Genomic DNA, 18,101 nt, shown 5'->3' with positions numbered 1-18,101 from the left:
TTTTGCTTTCAATGCTTTTGTTCTAAGTAATTTCCCCCTTCTTAATAAGAGAGAGTCAAAATATTTATACTACTTTCTGGCATGGGTCTTCAGTAACCTAATCAAAGTATGAGAAGATGGAAAAATCCCAATCTGCATAATACTATCATCTATCGTAGATTAAAACACATCAAAACAGGAAATTAATCTTAAAACTGAAAAATATCCATTGTCCTAGCAGGTATCACTGCTGACAGATGATTCTTTCCGAGTATTGTAATATTAAATCCAGATAAATTCATCATGTAATAAAATAATCTTTTATTACCAGAAAAGTCAATCTCTTCTTCATCTGATTCAAATAACATATTTGGTCCCCATGGCCCAAAATATCTGATTCTCAGAAAAAGGTTACTTTTCAGTAGACTCAATAAATTAGGTTTCTGGAAATATATTCTTTACATGAATTCATTAGTTAGTGACACGGGCTGAAGTCAAACCTAAAAGTGTAAGAAATTTATTTTCTCAATGTCTTTAAAGTCACTCAATAAAAGGAACATGGGTTTGGGGGCTAGAACGAGCTAGCTTTAAATCATACTAGGTCTCTTATTAAGCTGTGAAGTCTGAGGTCTATCACCTGCCTTAACTTAACCATCTATTTTTTACCCCCCTAAAGATAGGGTTAATACCACTTACCTTGCAGGGTTGAGAAGTGTCCTGGACATGGTTGACCCTTAATAAATCATCATTATTATTGTTATTATATAAAGTCAATAAGAAGACACTGATTGTTCATGTATTTCATGCCATTCACAAGGCTTGATATTAATTATACAATGCCTGTGAGTAGTGATCAAAATAATAATGTAATCTCTTAGCAAATAACGCAATGTGATGTCTTGGTGAAATCTCTGATGAAATATACCTGTATTAACATTTTACTATTCCCAACCACCCCATGAGGTACTATTTATTATCCTCATTTTGCAAATAAAGAAACTGAGGCACAGAAAGACAAAGTAATTTGCTCAAGGTCATATAGTAGAGTCAGGATTCAAACCCTGGCAGTGTAACTGAACTTATGCTTTAAACCACTTCATTAAAAGCCGGAAAATAACATTCATGTAAGATAACAGCCATTCACTCATCAAATATGTACTGAATACAGACACGATGCTACATTCAGTGCTGGGCACTAGAATCCAAAACTTCATCAAAACCTGTACAGAACTTATAACCTTCAAGAGCTTATAATATGGCAGCCAGAAGCAAGAATACCATCTCAAAGTTATGACTCAAAAGCCATATCTTCTGGTTTAAAAAAGTCTCCTTTATCTTCCTGTTTTTTTAAAAACCATACAATTCCAAAAATTATGGCACAACCATAGTTTACTTATAGAACTAGTCAAGGTTTCTACATCTACTGAATAACTGTGAATAAAAATGTTGCTGCATTTTGTTCATCTTTAAGATCTTTTAAGAACAGAAACAAAAAATATTCTTACATAATTGCTATAGTGTGTCTAACATATTACCACCAAAGTGGGTCATCAAAGAATTTCTAGTCATTAAAGAATACCAAAAGTTTGCTCAAAAAGTGGATCTGTGTTAAAAGTAATGTGAACAAGTAGCAAAGGAAACTAGATAAAGGAGTTCTATTTCAAAGCACATAGATAAGAACAATGACTCTCTGAGCAGGTACACAGATTTCCTGTCTCTATTTTTTTTTTGTCTTTTCCGTCCTTTCCCTTCTCTCATTGTCTTAATCAAGATTTTTACTCTCTCAAATACACAAAGAGTAAAGTAAGTAGGCTTCTGACTCCCTGAAAATATTTTATGAGCTTTAAAAGTAGGGTTACTCTCATTTACTCTAGGATAAAATAGTTATACCTATCAAACCAAAAAGCAATTGTGGATAATGTGTAATGTATCATTTATATGATGTATATAAAATGATTAGGTTAAAATAAAATGTGACCCCTACTGCAATTTTAACCATCTTTGTTTTGAAGAACTGTGCGACTGCACACTACTAAGGAATTATGTAAATGAAGATCCGACCAATAATCTAACAGCAGGTCTGCCTTTTATCCTTTTTTTCAGGGGAAACAGGTTGTTCAGGAGCCAAGTGGGTTAGTAAAAAGGATGGAATCATTTTCAGCCCAGTATGGCTGAAGGTTGTTCCGAAGAGATATGACTTTTTTCCCCCCATTCTTTTAAAAAAAACAATGGAAGCCAAAGAAGAGTTAGCCACATGGACATCAAATGGAAAAGGCGTTATAAATAGTCTTTAAAAGACACCTAGCATGTAATGCATATGAAACTACGGATTTTGCAAGTTATCATAAATCTAGATGCGAATGGCATTTCCCTGGTTCCCTGTACAAAAAGAGAATGCTCTCAACAGTGCACACGGTTCTCACCTGATACTGTCTGTCTTCTGGCAACCCCTGGCACAAGGCTGAATCTTGCAGGTATTTCTCCAAGGTTTGGTTACTTCCTGTCCCTCCTTTTTATTGATTGTCTGCAATTCCCTTAGTTAAAAGAGTGCATCCTTTATAGTTTTCAAGCACATTTAGTTTTTCAAGGGCTGTGATAGTGATAGTGTTGTTGTGGAATCTGGATTTTTTTTTTTTTTAAAGAGGAAATCTGAAGGTCCCTTGTAGTAAGGTTTCAGGTATAACGGATTGCATCTTGCATTTGCTTATGTGCAGAACACATTTACATTTGCTTTTTAATTTCATTTGTTGACTTGAAACTTCTTGGGGGAAAGAAAACAGTAGAGAAGCATCTTTTAAAATGATTGCCTAATTACTGGTATTTAATTCAAATCATGGCTTATTGTGGGGTATATTTAACATTCCAATGACGATATTTTCCTTGTCGATTCAGTAATTATGGGGATGACATCAGTGATTTTTTTTGTAGTACAAATATGCATTTTTGTAATTCATTTCACCACCTCAGTTTCTCAGACTGAACTTTATTTGTGCGGTTTATTCAAATAGCGGTTTTCCTTGTGAAATCATGTAAGTAGGAACCATCTGGAAAGGTTACAGTGGAAAAGGCAAGGGCTAGGGGGTGGGGCTAGAGAGCAAGAGATGCCATGACAACCTTTTCGGGTTTCCCGGGAAACACAGGTTGCTATGGGAACTGCATCAGTCAGGTCCGAATTAGTAACTTCCGCTGGAAGGAGTGTCTGCCACTTTAATCTTCTTGTGATACTGCAGAAGCTTATCTCTCAGATGCATTAGGACATTTTTTTGTTTCTCTCAGCAGCACTGAAAACATCTGTTTCTAGACTTTGATGGATGTTAGCTGGAACACACACAGAATTTCACAGGAATCTCTTAGTCTAATTCTTTTGAAATGCTTAACAAGTCCCAAAGAATTAAACTAATTAGATCAGGACATCTTGGGCATTTCCCTTTGTTCAGAGTTGCAGAGATCCTTAAAATTCCAGGAGGGGGCGGGTTCCAAATAGAAATTCCGGGTGAAAACCAAATAAACTTACGGTGGGTTTACAAGTCACAGTTCCAATTAAGACTTTTCATCCACATATCCACAGTGTAGGCAACTGAACGAAATATTCAATAATGTTGGAAGTGTCCATCAAAAGAAAGCATCATTTATGTATGTGCTTGCTTTACTTAGTAAAGAAACAACTGCCTTTCGATTATGAGGTTAAACAGTTACTCTAACTGTTCTTTAGTTTCATTTCCTCCCAGGATGTACAGTTGTTTTTTTTTTTTTAACAGAGCGTGTGCTAAAAATCAAGTTTAAAGTAAGTTTGTCGTCCAAAATATTAAGAGAAGGAGAGGAAAGAAAAAGGGGGAGGGAGAGCTGAGAGAATGCAGCCCACTGGCAAAACAGACACCTGTTTCAGTATGAAGCAGTAGGGAGAAGGGAGAATGAAGAGTGCTTTCCACTTCTTCGTGTCCTTTCCTTGATGAATGGTCTGGAAATGTATAAAACAAGGGCATACACAGACCAAGGGGGCACGGTCCACACAATACCGAGCACAGCATGTCACTTGTTTTATATGTTAAACATCGGTGAATATCTTTTTGATGTTGACACAGGAGTTGGGATTATTGTTCGTGGTGCAAGTGGCCGTGGAATTGCCCGTTTTGAAGGAGGTCTGGGGGAAAGCGCTATGGTTCATACCCCCCTCTTCGATCACCATATACTCCGACTTACTCAGAGTGGAGTTACTCCTCGCTTTCCGGAGCTCCTCGGCTGAAGAGGAGAGGTGCTGGCAACTTCCCACGTGCATGTACTGGGCTTGCTCTTCCCCTTCCGTCTCCCGGTGATAGAAGTAATTGAAGTTGGAGACGATCACAGGGACTGGCAAAGCAATGGTCAAGACACCAGCGATGGCACAGAGTGACCCTACAATCTTGCCCCCTATGGTCACCGGGTGCATGTCACCGTAGCCTACCGTTGTCATGGTTACCACAGCCCACCAGAAGGCATCCGGGATACTGCTAAAACCTGAAGTGGGGTCGTCTGCCTCAGCAAAGTAGACCGCGCTGGAGAAAAGGATGACGCCGATGAAGAGGAAGAAGATGAGCAGCCCCAACTCCCGCATGGAAGCCTTCAGCGTCTGGCCCAGGATCTGCAGCCCCTTGGAGTGGCGCGAGAGCTTGAAGATGCGGAAGACCCGCACCAGCCGGATGACCCTCAGGATGGCCAGGGACATGGCTTGCTGTCCATTGCCCTGTCGCTCGGCCAGCTCGGTGCCCAGAGTGATGAAATACGGGATGATGGCCACGATGTCTATCAGGTTCATGATATTTCGCGAGAAGGTGGCTTTGCTGGGGCAGGCGAAGAACCGCACCAGCAGCTCAAAGGAGAACCAGATGATGCACAGGGTCTCCACCACGAAGAAGGGATCCGAGAAGCTGGAGTTCCCCGCGGGGGCCCCCGACGTGCTGTTGCTGCCCCCCTCAAACAGCTCCTGCGACGGCGAGGCGGTGTAGTACTTCTCGTCGCGGAACTCGGGCAGCGTCTCCAGGCAGAAGATGACGATGGAGATGAGGATGACGAGCACCGACACGATGGCGATGCCCCGGGCGGGTCCGGAGCTCTCCGGGTACTCGAAGAGCAGCCACACCTGGCGCTGGAAATCGCGGCGGGGCAGGGGCCGCTCCTCCTCCCGCAGGAAGCCCTCGTCCTCGCGGAACTTCTCCATGGCCTCCTCGCCCAGCTGGTAGAAGCGGATCTCCTCGGAGAAGATGTCGATGGGCACATTGACCGGCCGGCGGATGCGCCCCCCGGACTGATAGTAGTAGAGGATGGCGTCGAAGCTGGGCCGGTTGCGGTCGAAGAAGTACTCGTTGCGGAGCGGGTCGAAGTACCTCATGCGCCGCTTGGGGTCGCCCAGCAGCGTCTCCGGGAACTGGCAGAGGGTCTTGAGCTGCGTCTCGAAGCGCAGCCCGGAGATATTGATGACCACGCGCTCCCCGCAGCAGTCCTGCTCCCCGGCGGCCGGCAGCGCGGGCGGCAGCGGCTCGTAGCGGTCGCAGCCGCCGCCACCGCCGCAGCCGCCCTGAGGCGGGTCCCCGCCGCCGTCGGCGGCCTCAGGCTCCAGCAGGTGGTCCCCAGGCACCACCGTCATGTCGGGCGGCAGCTCGGGGCCCGCGGCGGGCTCGGCGTAGCCGGGGTTCACCAGCGTGTGGGCGTCGCCACCACCACCGCCGCCGCCGCCGCCGCCGCCGCCGCGGCTCGCCGGGTGCTGCGGAGGGTGGGCGCGGTGGCGGGTTGAGGGCGGCGGCGGCGGCGAGCGCAGGAGGCTGAGGTGCTCGTCCATGCGGCGGGGAAGAGGCGGCGGCGCGGGACCAGCTCGCTCCTCCTCGCGCTCCCCGCCCCTTCGCCGCCTCCGCCCCTTGGCGAGCCCGCCGCCTGTTGCTGCGGCTGCAGCCGCCGCGAGGCTGGGTCTGAGTCTGGCGCGGGCCGGCGGGATGCTCCAAAGAGACGCCTCCTCAGCCCTCCCCGCCCTCCCTCCTCCCTCCTCCCTCCTCCTCCCTCCCTCCTCCCTCCTCCTCCCTCCTCCTCCCTCCTCCTCTCCCCCCGCGCCCTCCCCTCCGCCCTCTCCCCCCGCGGGCCGCGCTCCCGCCCCTCCGCGTCCCCTCCGGATTCCCGCCCACCGCACGGGCGCGCGCCCGGCTCCCAGGTAGCCGCTCGCCTCTGCCCCTCGCCGCCGCCCTCCCCGCCCCTCTGGGTCACCCTAGTGCCCCCATTTTGCATTTAAGGGTCCCCGCAGAGCCCGCACCCAGCCGAAGCGGCCCCGCCCCCCCGAGGCCGCGTCCGGGTCGCGAGCCTTCTCGATCGGCTCTGGGCTGCTTTGCAGCCCGCAGGCGCCGGCCTCCTCGCCCCGCACGCTCCACCTGGACCCGCCGCGGGAGCGGGGCTCCACAGGGCCCGGGTGGCCTAAGGCGGAGGCCTGCGAGGAGGGAGGACTTGGACGCGCTGTAGGACCGCAGCGCTGCTGACGGAAGGGGTGGCAAGCCAGGTGGGCGATCTGGGGAAAAGGCGAACCGGGTGCCAGCACCTTGTGCTCACTTGAGGGTGAAACACCGCCAGGATGGGAGGGCTGTAAATAATTGAACTCCTGTTTGGGTGAGAAGCCCAGCAGAGTAATGTGGCTGCTGATGAGACTCGCACCCAGAGTCAGAAGAAGACGGTCATTAAAGACATTCAGAGACTCCGCTTCTACGGTGAATAGGTCTTACTACCTTTCATAGCTGAGGCTTCAGCCATTAGGAAGAATCAAGGACCAAGTTTCTGGTTAGATTAGTCGAGGGCAGCCCTGTCGGGGGTGGGGGGGATAAGAGGAACATGAAAAAGGAAATTCACATCTTAAGTCTGTGATGGGACAGGAGCCAGACCGGTATTCTCTGATGTCCCAAGGCCGGCCTTGCCTCGTTGGAGAGAATTTGCCACTCTCTGGTTGTGAAACAGGGAGAACCCTCATTCTGCAGCTTGGAGCTCTTGCTTGATTTTGGCCTGGAGATAATGACTTACAGTTATCCCCTTTGAACAAAGTATTTCTTCAAAATGTTGCGGTCACTTTGAACATAATTTCTCTTTCCAGACGTTTTAGCAATGCCGTGTAGAGTCAACCCTAGGCTTAAAAAATGTGTTTTCCATTGTAGCATTCAAATCATTTTACAAAAGGGGGACTGTTGTATAGACAACTCCCTCACCAGTCATACTTTAGCTGACAATTTGACTTGAAGTGAGAGTGATTTGTGGCCACTGCTTCCACTCCCAACTCTGAGGTTCTCTAGGGCAGAGCCAGATCTTATCCAATTTATATTCCTAGCAATTCCCAACAAGCCTGATAAATAGTAGGAACTCAGTATACCCGTTTGTTGAATCAGATGCCCCAACAAGTGATTCTTTGTATTTCTATCTGCTCTGGAGTGTCTGCATTTCTTTTTTCTGAGCCCAGGACTGCTGAGATGCCTGGGATGAGCGGTGAAGAGAAACTGAGCTCCCGGTACAGTCCATTACTCTGTCGTTCCACAGGCTTTCCACCTCTGTCTCTTCTGGATACAACAGGGACTGGTGTCCTTTGATCGTGTACTTCTCCCCCAGGTCAGTGGCAGGCACTGCAGGCAGTGGATGGTAAAAGTGGACAACCATGTAAAATACTCTCTCACAAAAGAGAACACTGTATTTGAGCTGATAATGAGGGTAGCAGTCGCATCAATCATTCATATGTTTAAATCTAAGAATAAGACAGACGGCTTGCTGCAAGCGTGGCTCGTAGAAAGGCAAAGACCCTATTTTTAAAGACCAAATGTTTCATGCACTTCTACGTCTGACCTAGAAAGTGATTTATTTCTCCATTTGCAAGAATTAGTACTGAAATTAATATTAATCAATGGCAAGGAAGAGCAGAATGGAGAATGGTCCTGTGATGGATGATCACAAAATTCTCCCTGCTGTGATCTCTCGCTTTCAGAAAAGAGTGTTTCCACCCCTTCGTATATATTTGCCTTGTTTGGAAGACTGCTTGTGAGCCTTAGAATGGCCTTTACGTTATATTTGAGGTCCAGAGAAGTTTAGCAGTTAGTTAAGCTCACATGGCTGGTTAGAGGCAGAGCTGGGCCTAAAGTCTTGGATCGTTTCCCAGCCCAGTGCTCATTCTACTGTATCACACTGTGAAACTCTTATGTTGATCACTGTGAGTGCTTAATAAATACTAGACTTCTAACAGCAGCTTATTTTCTCCTGATTGCCAAGTAGTTTGTTGCAATTCATATTTATTTGAACTGAAAACCACTGCCTTCTGACGGCTAGTCTCTTGTTTATAGGAAATGAGTTGGTGGGCAAATTCCAGCCCTGTTGGACAGCAGAACCCCTTACAGCAAATCAGTGTCAGAAATGGCACTTCAGGAGGAACACATACCATTTATTTTGTACTCCCCATGGAGTAGCACGAAGTGATTTGCAAATGTCTCATTAATCTTCACGAAACCCCTGCGTGATAATAATAATATTATTATAATGTTTAAGGATAGAACTGTGGCAAAGCCGATGGCTTCTTTGAGCATGTGCAGAAGTTCCATGCAGCTCAGCTTTCAATATTAGAGCCTAAGGAAAACTGTCAGCAAAGGTAAATCTTGGTGTTTGGCCTTTCTCTGTTGCTCTGGACGTAGCTTGAGTTTCTTACTGATGACAGTTGTGTTAGAAATAGCTCACCAGAGGTTTGCCAGATGGCAGGTAGCCTCTGGAATTAGCCCAGATGTGTTTGAAAGTACAACAGGGCAGGCCTAGAGATTACCACTACTTACAATTATAGATAAATGAATGGAGAAAGAACACCTCTTAGGTGCGCGGCACTGTGCCAGGTGCTGTGGGAATATGAAGTTTGAACATAGATGTTGCCCTCAATAGGCTGACATGGACTTGGGACGATGGGATGTAAATCCAGGTAAATTTTTTTTCTTTTTATGGCTCCACCTGCAGCATATGGAAGTTCCCAAGCTAGGGATGGAATCGGAGCTGCAGCTGTGGCCTATGTCATAGCCATGGCAACACCTGATCCCAGCTGCCTCTGTGACCTTGCTACAGCTTATGGCTACACCAGATCCTTAACCCACTGAGCCAGATCAGGGATCAAACCCACATCCTCACAGAGATAACACTGGGGGTTTTAACCTACTGAGCCACAATGGGAATTTCCTCCAGGAAAATCTTTTTATTCTTTTCTTTTCTCTTTGGGGCCACGCCGGCAGCATATGGGAAGTTCCCAGAGAGGGGTCTCACAGAGATGTGGGATCCGAGCTGCGTCTGCAACCTACACCATAGCTCACAGCAATGCTGGATCCCCGACCCACTGGGCAAGGCCAGGGTTCGAACCTACATCCTCATGGATACTAGTCGGATTTGTTTCCACTGCGCCACCATGGGAACTCCCTCCAGGAAAATCTTTACAGCAGTATTTGGTTAACAAGACAAGATAGTGGTATCAGAAGTGACACAAGATACACTGTGACTCTTTGGTCTATTCTAGCCAAACTGGTTGCCTTGTTGTTTCTCAAACATAGCAAGCTGGTTTCTACGTCATGATCTTCATACTTGCTCTTCTGCTGCTTGAAACACTCTTCCGCCTTATTTTCACATGGCTTTTTCCATCACTTTAAGTCTCCTCTTCATCAGAAATGTTTCCCCTGACTACAACCACTCGATTTCAAAGAATTTCCCTTCCTCTCCCACCTTGATAACTTTCTAACCTCTTACTTGCTTTATTTTTCCTTATTGCATTTGTTTGCTTGAAATTATATTTTGTCTTTATTTGGTTACTTGTTTATTGACTGTCTCTGACACTAAAACATCAAACCCCCCCAATGGCAGAGTTTTGACTTTTTCACTTCTACATCACAAAAATCTGGAACAGCCCCTGGCACAATAATGGATGCTTAGTCAGCATACCTTAAACGGAGGGGCAGAGTGAATGCACAAGGCATGTGAAGATACAGTGAGGGAACTCGTTTTGCTGGTATCAAGGGGTTATTTTGGAGAAGTATCTGTCCAGTTCCAGTTCTGTTTCCTAGAACCTACTGGGTTGTACATATAACAACAAGGATCATTTTTAAAAGTGTTACTTCCGCAGACGCGGCTCGGATCCCGCGTTGCTGTGGCTCGGTGTAGGCTGGTGGTTACAGCTCCGATTCGACCCCTAGCCTGGGAACCTCCATATGCTGTGGGAGCAGCCTAAGAAACAGCAAAAAGACAAAAAAAAAAAAAAGGTGTTACTTCCCCCTGCTTCTCTCTTTTCCCTTCTCCCCATCATGGATGGCTCTGTGCTACAGTCCAGAATTATAAACTCCCCACTGGACAGTCTTCCTGCAGATACCCCAAACTTTATATTTATAGCATTATACTCATTATCTCTCCTTCTCCAAGCTTGCTTCTCTTCCTGTTTTTCTTATTTCATGTGGGAATATGACATCATCCCTGAATCGTTCCTCTGCCCCCCATCTCCAGTCAGTCACTGAGTGCTTTCTACTCTCTCTCCAAGTCCCTCTCAGTTCTTCTCCACCTTTCCAGTCTCACCGCCATGATCATTTCATAACAGCCTCCCTGCTTTCTGTTTCTCTTTTATGTGTTTCATCTTCCAGGAAGTAGCCAAGTTATTTTTGTAAAGCATAGATTTGGTGGCATTGCTCTCAAGGGCTGCTGGGATGATTGAACCCTGGCCCTGACCTGTCCTTCTGGCAGCACTGTCTGTGTTCCTTCCACACCACTTGCTGGTCCCTGGACACACCACCCACTGACACATCACCAAGCCATCGCTCCTGCTAGCTGCGCATGCTCTAACTCCTCAGACATCTCATCCACCTTTTCCGCATGAGTGAACTCAGTCTTCAAGCCCAGCTTAGAGGTCATCTCTTCTGATAACCCCAACCTTGCTGTCAGCCACAGAGCTCCTTGGCATTTTGTTCAGAGCTCCATTAGAAGGTTTTACTGGACCATATTTAGTGTATATGATATGACCCATGTCCCTATGAGAGTATGAATTAACATGGTGAGCAGTGAATGCACGGTGCCAAGCCAGGACTGTGCCAAGCGATTTATATGCAATAACCCTCAACAGCCCTGTGGGTGGGTGACATCACTACCATACTATTTCTGAGCACAGGGTGGTCACGTCTCTCCAGTAAGATCCCACAGCCAGGAAATGGTAGAACCAGGATTCAAACTGGGAAGTCCGCATTCTCAAGCCCTACCTTAGACCACATCCATGAGGATTCAAGGGCTTGTCTCATTCACCTTCATATTTCCAGTGTCCAATATTGCTATACAATAAATGTGTTTTAAATAGTATAATAGAAGAAAAATGATTAGGAAGCAGGAATACTTAGTCATTAAAAAACTGATAGATCACAATGAAGGTATTATGCCGGTTCCTCCATGCAAGGAGGAATGAGCTCTCTTGAACTTGTACCATCATTTTTAAGAAGAAAGAATGATGATGCCATATAGTGGGAGGAAGTTACTCCACAAGTAGATGCAGACTCCTGAGGGGTTCTTGATCAGGATTGGGATGGCTCTCGGTGTGGCTGTGTTCCTCAGAATGACCCAGAAGTCTGTGTTCTCAAATGGCAGGTTGACTTTCAGAAAAAAAGTGTCTATTCCTTGAAGACTGGAATTCTGTCAGCAAATATGCCAACAAAAGAGTTAAAAGTATTATGTCAAGGCAAGCATTTAATTGAGTCCAATGTTTCTTCTTGAGCCTCTGTGTATAACGAAATGCAGTCAGACTCTGAAACACCTGCATGGCTTTTTCTGGTTCTGGTTAATGTATTGAAAAATCAGGCACAGTCATACCTCTAAGCATAGATGAAATGTGCAATTAATGATGAGACAAGCAGTAAAGCTCCCTGGTATGTACCAATTATTTGTTTGCAGATGGGAATGTTAACATTTGTAGCAGCAATCGAATGGCTTCCATTTGAATACCACCAAACATATGCACTTTCTCTTAGCAAGACTGCATGACGAATAATATCTTTGCCAGGGTTTTCCTCAAAGTGGCTTTGACCAAGAATGTTTTAAAATATCTAGAAAATTCCTTTTATTTGTTCCCTCATATTCCTTCTGTGGTGTACTTTGTTGTGAGGTTATGGGTGAGCCACCATAAAATTAATTTCAAGACTTAAAAGGGATTTATTAGTTACATGATTGAGTTGATACTAATGTGAACTGTTGAGCATAAACTGACACAAAATTGTAAAGCTTTAACAGATATTTTAGAAATCTATTGTAATACCGTAAAGTCAAGGGTAAATTTTGACTGAATTTTTTTGTGCTGACATTCTGAAGAAAATCAAAACATATTTTTATTAGTCTACAGATATAATTCCACAGTGTTATTATTTTGTCATTAGGTTTTGCGATGATGTTGATAAAGAAACTCAAGAATATGTCTAAAGAACAGCATTACAATTTTATTGAGTTTTTCCTACAATGGGAATAATGTTAATGACGGGCCCTGAATGATCCAATTAATACTGAGTATTATAATGACAAAAGAATATGAATGCAATTCTTTGGGGGCTTCATCATGCTTGAAATAAAATGAAAAGGATACAATACTCGGTTATAAAATGGATGCAAATAAAACCAAATCACGTTGTGATATGTTAGTTCTTTCCTGCCCAGACTCGGTTGCAAATATTGAAAATCTTTATTTGTAGTTTCACTCAGTTCTTGAGCCAATTCTAAGCAAACTTGTCAGAACATATTGGAATTCTCATCCTTACCCTCATGGGGGTGGATCTAGAAACCATCTTGTTCCCCTAAGCCCAGTGTGCCTGGGATGCACCCCCATTGCCTATAAAACATTGTCCTTGTGCTGAACCCCTGCCGTATTTGGCATCGCAATGCTACCAAACCTCTACCTTAGCTTGCTACTGTCTTTCCAGTTTGCTCTTTGAGACTGAAACCATATAAATCCTGACTGGCTTAAGATTCTATTTCTCTTTTCAGCCCTTAGTAGTCGCCTCTCCAAAGCCTGAACCCTGCCATAGGCCGGAGTTCTTATTTATGCCAGATGGGCCTCTACACAGCTTCTACCACCCACCTGCCTACTAGGATTGCCACTGCCATTGCCTTTCTTGTGGCCCTACATCTGCTACTGGTTGGACCCCATGGATAATGAGGCTTTCCCAGCTTGCACCCAGATTTTATTCTTTTTTTTTTTGGTCTTTTTGCTATTTCTTGGGCTGCTCCCACGGCATATGGAGGTTCCCAGGCTAGGGGTCGAATTGGAGCTGTAGCCACCGGCCTATGCCAGAGCCACAGCAACGCGGGATCCGAGCCGCATCTGCAACCTACACCACAGCTCACGACAACGCCGGATCATTAACCCACTGAGCAAGGGCAGGGACCGAACCCGCGACCTCATGGTTCCTAGTCGGATTCGTTAACCACTGCGCCACGACGGGAACTCCCCAGATTTTATTCTTATCCCTAGGACTTTATGACTTGAGAAGCCGGCAACCTGCCTTGGGTACTGTCCTAAAGCTGGGTTTATTCTCCTAGCCTGCACTCTCACCATTTGCAACATCTCTCTATATCCTTACCAGCCAACTAAGGTCCTAGAATGCTTCATAGCTGAGTTACATGGGTTGATGATATATGCATAGCTAGAAATACTAAACCAATTTAAACTGAAGCCCACTGTTTATATAGCCACTTAAATGAACTGATATACATATATATACATACATATATATAATCAGACATACATTTGTTCATTTAAATATATATATGCAACATGTACATTAGTTCATATAAATGTAAAATGGGGATATATATATATATATATATATATATATATATATAAAATAAAGGATAAATTGTCTTGATTTCTCACCCCCATCAAACTCTGTTTGAATTTAGAAATCCACCTGCAAGATGCCCACATCAACGTGCATATGAATGGAACTTTCTGCCAAATGCTTTTAGGTCAAAGATAAGCTTTCAGAAAAAAACTTGCGGTTTGAACATGGTTATTCATTATATTATTCAGAACAAGCTAATGTTAAGGTGTTCTGTAATGTAGCAGAAAGGATTCTTGTCTTGGATTCAAACTTTCTGGAGTTAAAGTGACCTCGACAAATCCATTTTAGCTGTCTGTCTCAGTTTTTCACCTGTAAAATGAAGAAAGTAATAGCTAAGCCTCGTGGCAGGAGAGTTGAATGAGATTGTGTATGTGAAAGTTCTCAGTTCTTCATCTTGCATACACTAGGTGCTCAGTCGTGCTTATTCCCTCATACTCTGCACACAACATAAATGCATGGAGGAGTGGGGAATGGGGGAGATGACTGCAAAATCGCCATCATCCTTCTCACTGTGAAAGGCCACATGCAATGCAAGCCCTTTATCTGTTGGCTCTCCAAGAAGGGAAGGCCTCTCACTTCTGGCTTTAATCAGCGTGTGGTCCAGGAGGACCCACACTTAGCCGGGCTTACAAAACCAGTCGGAGAAGAAAGGCTGTCCTTTAGGACTGGAGCTGTGGCATCCCCTGGTTTTCCTACTATCATCTCAGTCTCTTCAAAACCCAGTGCTTTGCCGTTAGTAGGAATGCAAAAAATATTGGTTAAAGTAAGCTTTTCAAAAAAGACAATCTAGTCTGCCATGTTCATTTTACAGATGGAATCATTATGGTCTCAAGATGTAACTTCTATCCAAAGGCCAGCATTTAGTTAGTGGCCGAGTCAGAGTAGAATCTAATCTAATTTCCACCTGGGTTCTGTTTACTTCTATCCCTACTTTTCATCTTTATTAGTTTACTCAGGTATCCAGGGACCTTCTTCCCTCTGTTATTCCTTTTCTTCCTTTGCACAATCCCTATACTTGCTCTACACCCAGAATCAAAGATGCACATGATCTGCCCTCAGAGGTGCCTGAGATGTCCTACCTGACCTGACCTCCCTGGGGGCCTGCCCTCAGCCCCCCTGTATCTGCAGCACCAGCCAGGCTCTTTGCATTAGTGGACATCTCTGCCTAGATTTCTGATTACCTTCCTTTTCCTCTTAGCCTTTTTAACTCCTACAAACTTTCTGCAGCTTTCTGACATATCCAGCATGCATAAGGCAGGGTTTCTTCCGAGAACTCCTCTTCTTTGGGCCCACAAGTCCTGGCGCAGAGTCCTAGGTGGTGCTGAGATTCCGCCCTTTGGGTGACTCTTCTGCTGCCCCCTGCTGGGAAGAGCATGAAGAGCTCTGCCTTCAACAAGGACATGGGAGTCTACCCTTGACGAGATCAGTGTGATTCTTGAACCCATGCCAATTGGGGCAGCAACCTCAACAAAACCAGCTTAACGGGACCTGGAGTAGGTTGTAAACCCTAATTCCAAGATGCTGATGTGAGCTCTAAGGTATCTGTATGTTTACCAAGTATACCGAGTTCTGAAGACTTGTGTTCTTTTTATTAAAACTGGACTACCTCCCTTCCAGCTCCTATCTAACTCTTCCTTGGGAGATGGACTCTGCAACTTGTGCCACCAACTGTTGCCTGGATCCTGCTCTCCAGGGGCTTCCCTCTTAGTTAGTAATGAGCTGTCTGGACCTCCACTGCTCCACCAACCCCAGTGTGGATGTGACTGGACAGAGTTCTTCATGCTCTGGGTATGGCTGATCCCCCTTCTTCTGCCACCCTGAAGAGGAGATGCCCTTAGACGCTAGCAAGATGACAGGCTTCAGAGATGCCCTTAGACGCTAGCAAGATGACAGGCTTCAGAGATGGGTACAGGAAGCATCCCTTTCTTGCACTCTGGAGAATAAAACAGCAAAATCTGGAAGAAGAGATTCAGCCCCCAAATGTCAACGTCTCAGAGATGTAGAAATTGACTGTGTCATGGTGGTACATATTATTAACGGATATAAGTGCCTCTTTGTGCCCATAAAACACTGGCTGCATAGCGTTGAGAGATAATGCTTTGCTAAGTACTACTGCCACCCCACTGTAAGGTTGATTTCTAAACAAATGGGCTGAAACCCAATTATCTCAATCTGAAGCATAAAGGCTCCGGGCTCACCTCAGCATGAAGAATGGACTCAGAGGTGCCAACAAGAGAGAATATTCTAGATGCTCACATTCTAATATGTAAGCAGAGAGTGTTTTAAGTGCATCTGAGTACTTTAGTGCTTCACGAATTGTCCAGCTACATTGTCAAGGCCGGATATTGAGGAACTAATAAGTGAACCACTCTTATTTGTTAAAATACTGTTTGCCTGAGTCAGAGGAAAAGCTGAGAATGATTAAATTACTGAAATGTTCCTTTTGGGTCAGGTGTTACTGAATTCAGATTGACTTTGGAGGGCCAAAAAATCTTAACTATATGCCACAAAAAATACATTGTAAGTGGGTCTTCTGTGTTTATTTTTCGAAGGTGATAAATACAGTAATATAAAATTGATAGCAAGACCAGGAAACATGTAGCATTCAGTTTGCCAGATTTTCTTAGTTCACCTGGTGAACAATCTTCTGTTTCAATAAAAGAGCCTGTTTAGGAAACTCCAAAAGAGGCTGGTTTTATAATCTCTCCATTTAGATTATGGGAACAGGGACCATGTCTTTTTCAAGGTCTGCCTCCTCAGTGCTTGGTAGAGGGCTTTCCTACATAGTAGGTCTCCATAGAGATGAACAGACTGTTTCATGAATTCTTCATTTCCTGTATTGACCAAAAGAGCCAGCTCACTGATAAGTTTTAACTTTTTTTTTTTTTCTCTCTCTCTCTCTGAATGCAGTCTTGGTCACAGTCTGTAACCACTTATGTAATTTCCTCCCATTTTAACATATTTAGAAATTTACATTATGTACCAGGTCTATAAAATCCCTGAGACAGAGTGTGAAGTGCAAGGTCAATGCTACTTTCACACCCAAATATAACCCTCAGGAGAATATGGTAATGGATTTCAGGCTGTACATTTCAGCATGACAAGAATAATAAAGACAGATTAATATATGTTTTTAATCATTTTCCACACAGCTTTATCTCCACCCATCCTTCCCCAAAACCTCGCAGCAGCTTTAGTGAGACATTTACTTATCGAGATGCACCTTACACTCAGTATGGTGTTTGCATAAATGCAATAAAAATCCATAACACTTGGGAAAAGTTGGGGGGGGGGTCTTTCAGCTCTGGGGCTAGAATATAAAGCAGTTTTAGTTGCTAAGACAGATAAATTCTTGAGAGTCAGAAAACAGTCTTCCATCCCACTTGGTCCAATTTCTGCCCAATAACTGGGAGGATAAATGCATCATTCTTTGAGGACAGAAGACATGTTGGAAATCAGGTAACTTAATTTCAAATATGAAATATATCTAATTGATTTGCAATCCTTTCCCTGGTGTACTGCCCATTAAGCATGCAATATACTGAGGGTTCTGAACCTATGACACCAGCTTAAAAAAAAAAAAAAAAAAAAAAAAAAAAAAAAAACCAGCTACCACTCCTGCTTAGGAGACAAGAAGGCATAGAAAAACACGAAGGACAGTGATGCATGACCAGTAACTCCTGTGGGCCCTGCTGCACTTTATCAACCAGAGACTAGTAGCACAAAGACTTATTACAGGGCCAATTTTTGTCCTCAGCTACACCATCAGCTGGAGTATATGAAATAGCCTGGATCTTAATAGGAACCTTTACATACAGTTCAAGGCAGAATTTAGATTAGGATGTGAGCAGGCCAAAGAAGCTGTCTCCGGCTGGAGATAAAAGTGTCTTTTAGCCTATCTTTACCTGGCTTATGAAATAATATTGCCAAGCAGTGATTTCTTTTCTTTTTGTAGTCTGACTTTGGTCATTTTTTCCCCCTTAGAACTGCATTAAACTGAAGGAATGGAACTTCCATTAATATTGTAATAATCCTCATTGTTGATAGTCATTTTTAAGCTCATTGCTATCAAATTTCTGCATCATATTTTAAAAGATGCTCAAGAGATTAAAAATCCTGATTAAATATTTCCAGTTCTTTCTAATATAAATCTGTACAGCTTAGAAGTATTAATAAGATAAATACTAAGAATAGCAACATCCACAATAAATATGTTGGACCATTGTAAATTCCTATATTTATCTGATGTATTTTCCTGAA

General features: G+C 44.3%; 1 protein-coding gene across 1 annotated transcript; it reads right to left on the bottom strand.

The window, feature by feature from the left end:
* Positions 1 to 2,558: 2,558 nt before the first annotated feature.
* KCNA3 (potassium voltage-gated channel subfamily A member 3) lies at positions 2,559 to 5,821 on the bottom strand. The gene has a single exon (XM_021090046.2). The coding sequence runs from the start codon at positions 5,789 to 5,791 to the stop codon at positions 4,025 to 4,027; it is 1,767 nt and encodes a 588-aa protein (XP_020945705.2). The 5' UTR covers positions 5,792 to 5,821; the 3' UTR covers positions 2,559 to 4,024.
* Between the last annotated feature and the right edge of the window lie 12,280 nt (positions 5,822 to 18,101).

The sequence above is a fragment of the Sus scrofa genome, chromosome 4 (assembly GCF_054392235.1).
Source record: "Sus scrofa isolate SSC_HxYL_T2T_F1_AM1 chromosome 4, Sscrofa_HxYL_maternal_Yorkshire_Landrace_v2.0, whole genome shotgun sequence".
In the NCBI taxonomy this organism is placed as follows: Eukaryota; Metazoa; Chordata; class Mammalia; order Artiodactyla; family Suidae; genus Sus; species Sus scrofa.
This window is presented reverse-complemented; position numbering and strand designations above follow the sequence as displayed.

What these genes read in the sequence shown, in the direction of transcription:
- KCNA3 (XM_021090046.2), bottom strand. Translation starts at nt 5,791, where the DNA reads ATGGACGAGCACCTCAGCCTCCTGCGCTCGCCGCCGCCGCCGCCCTCA.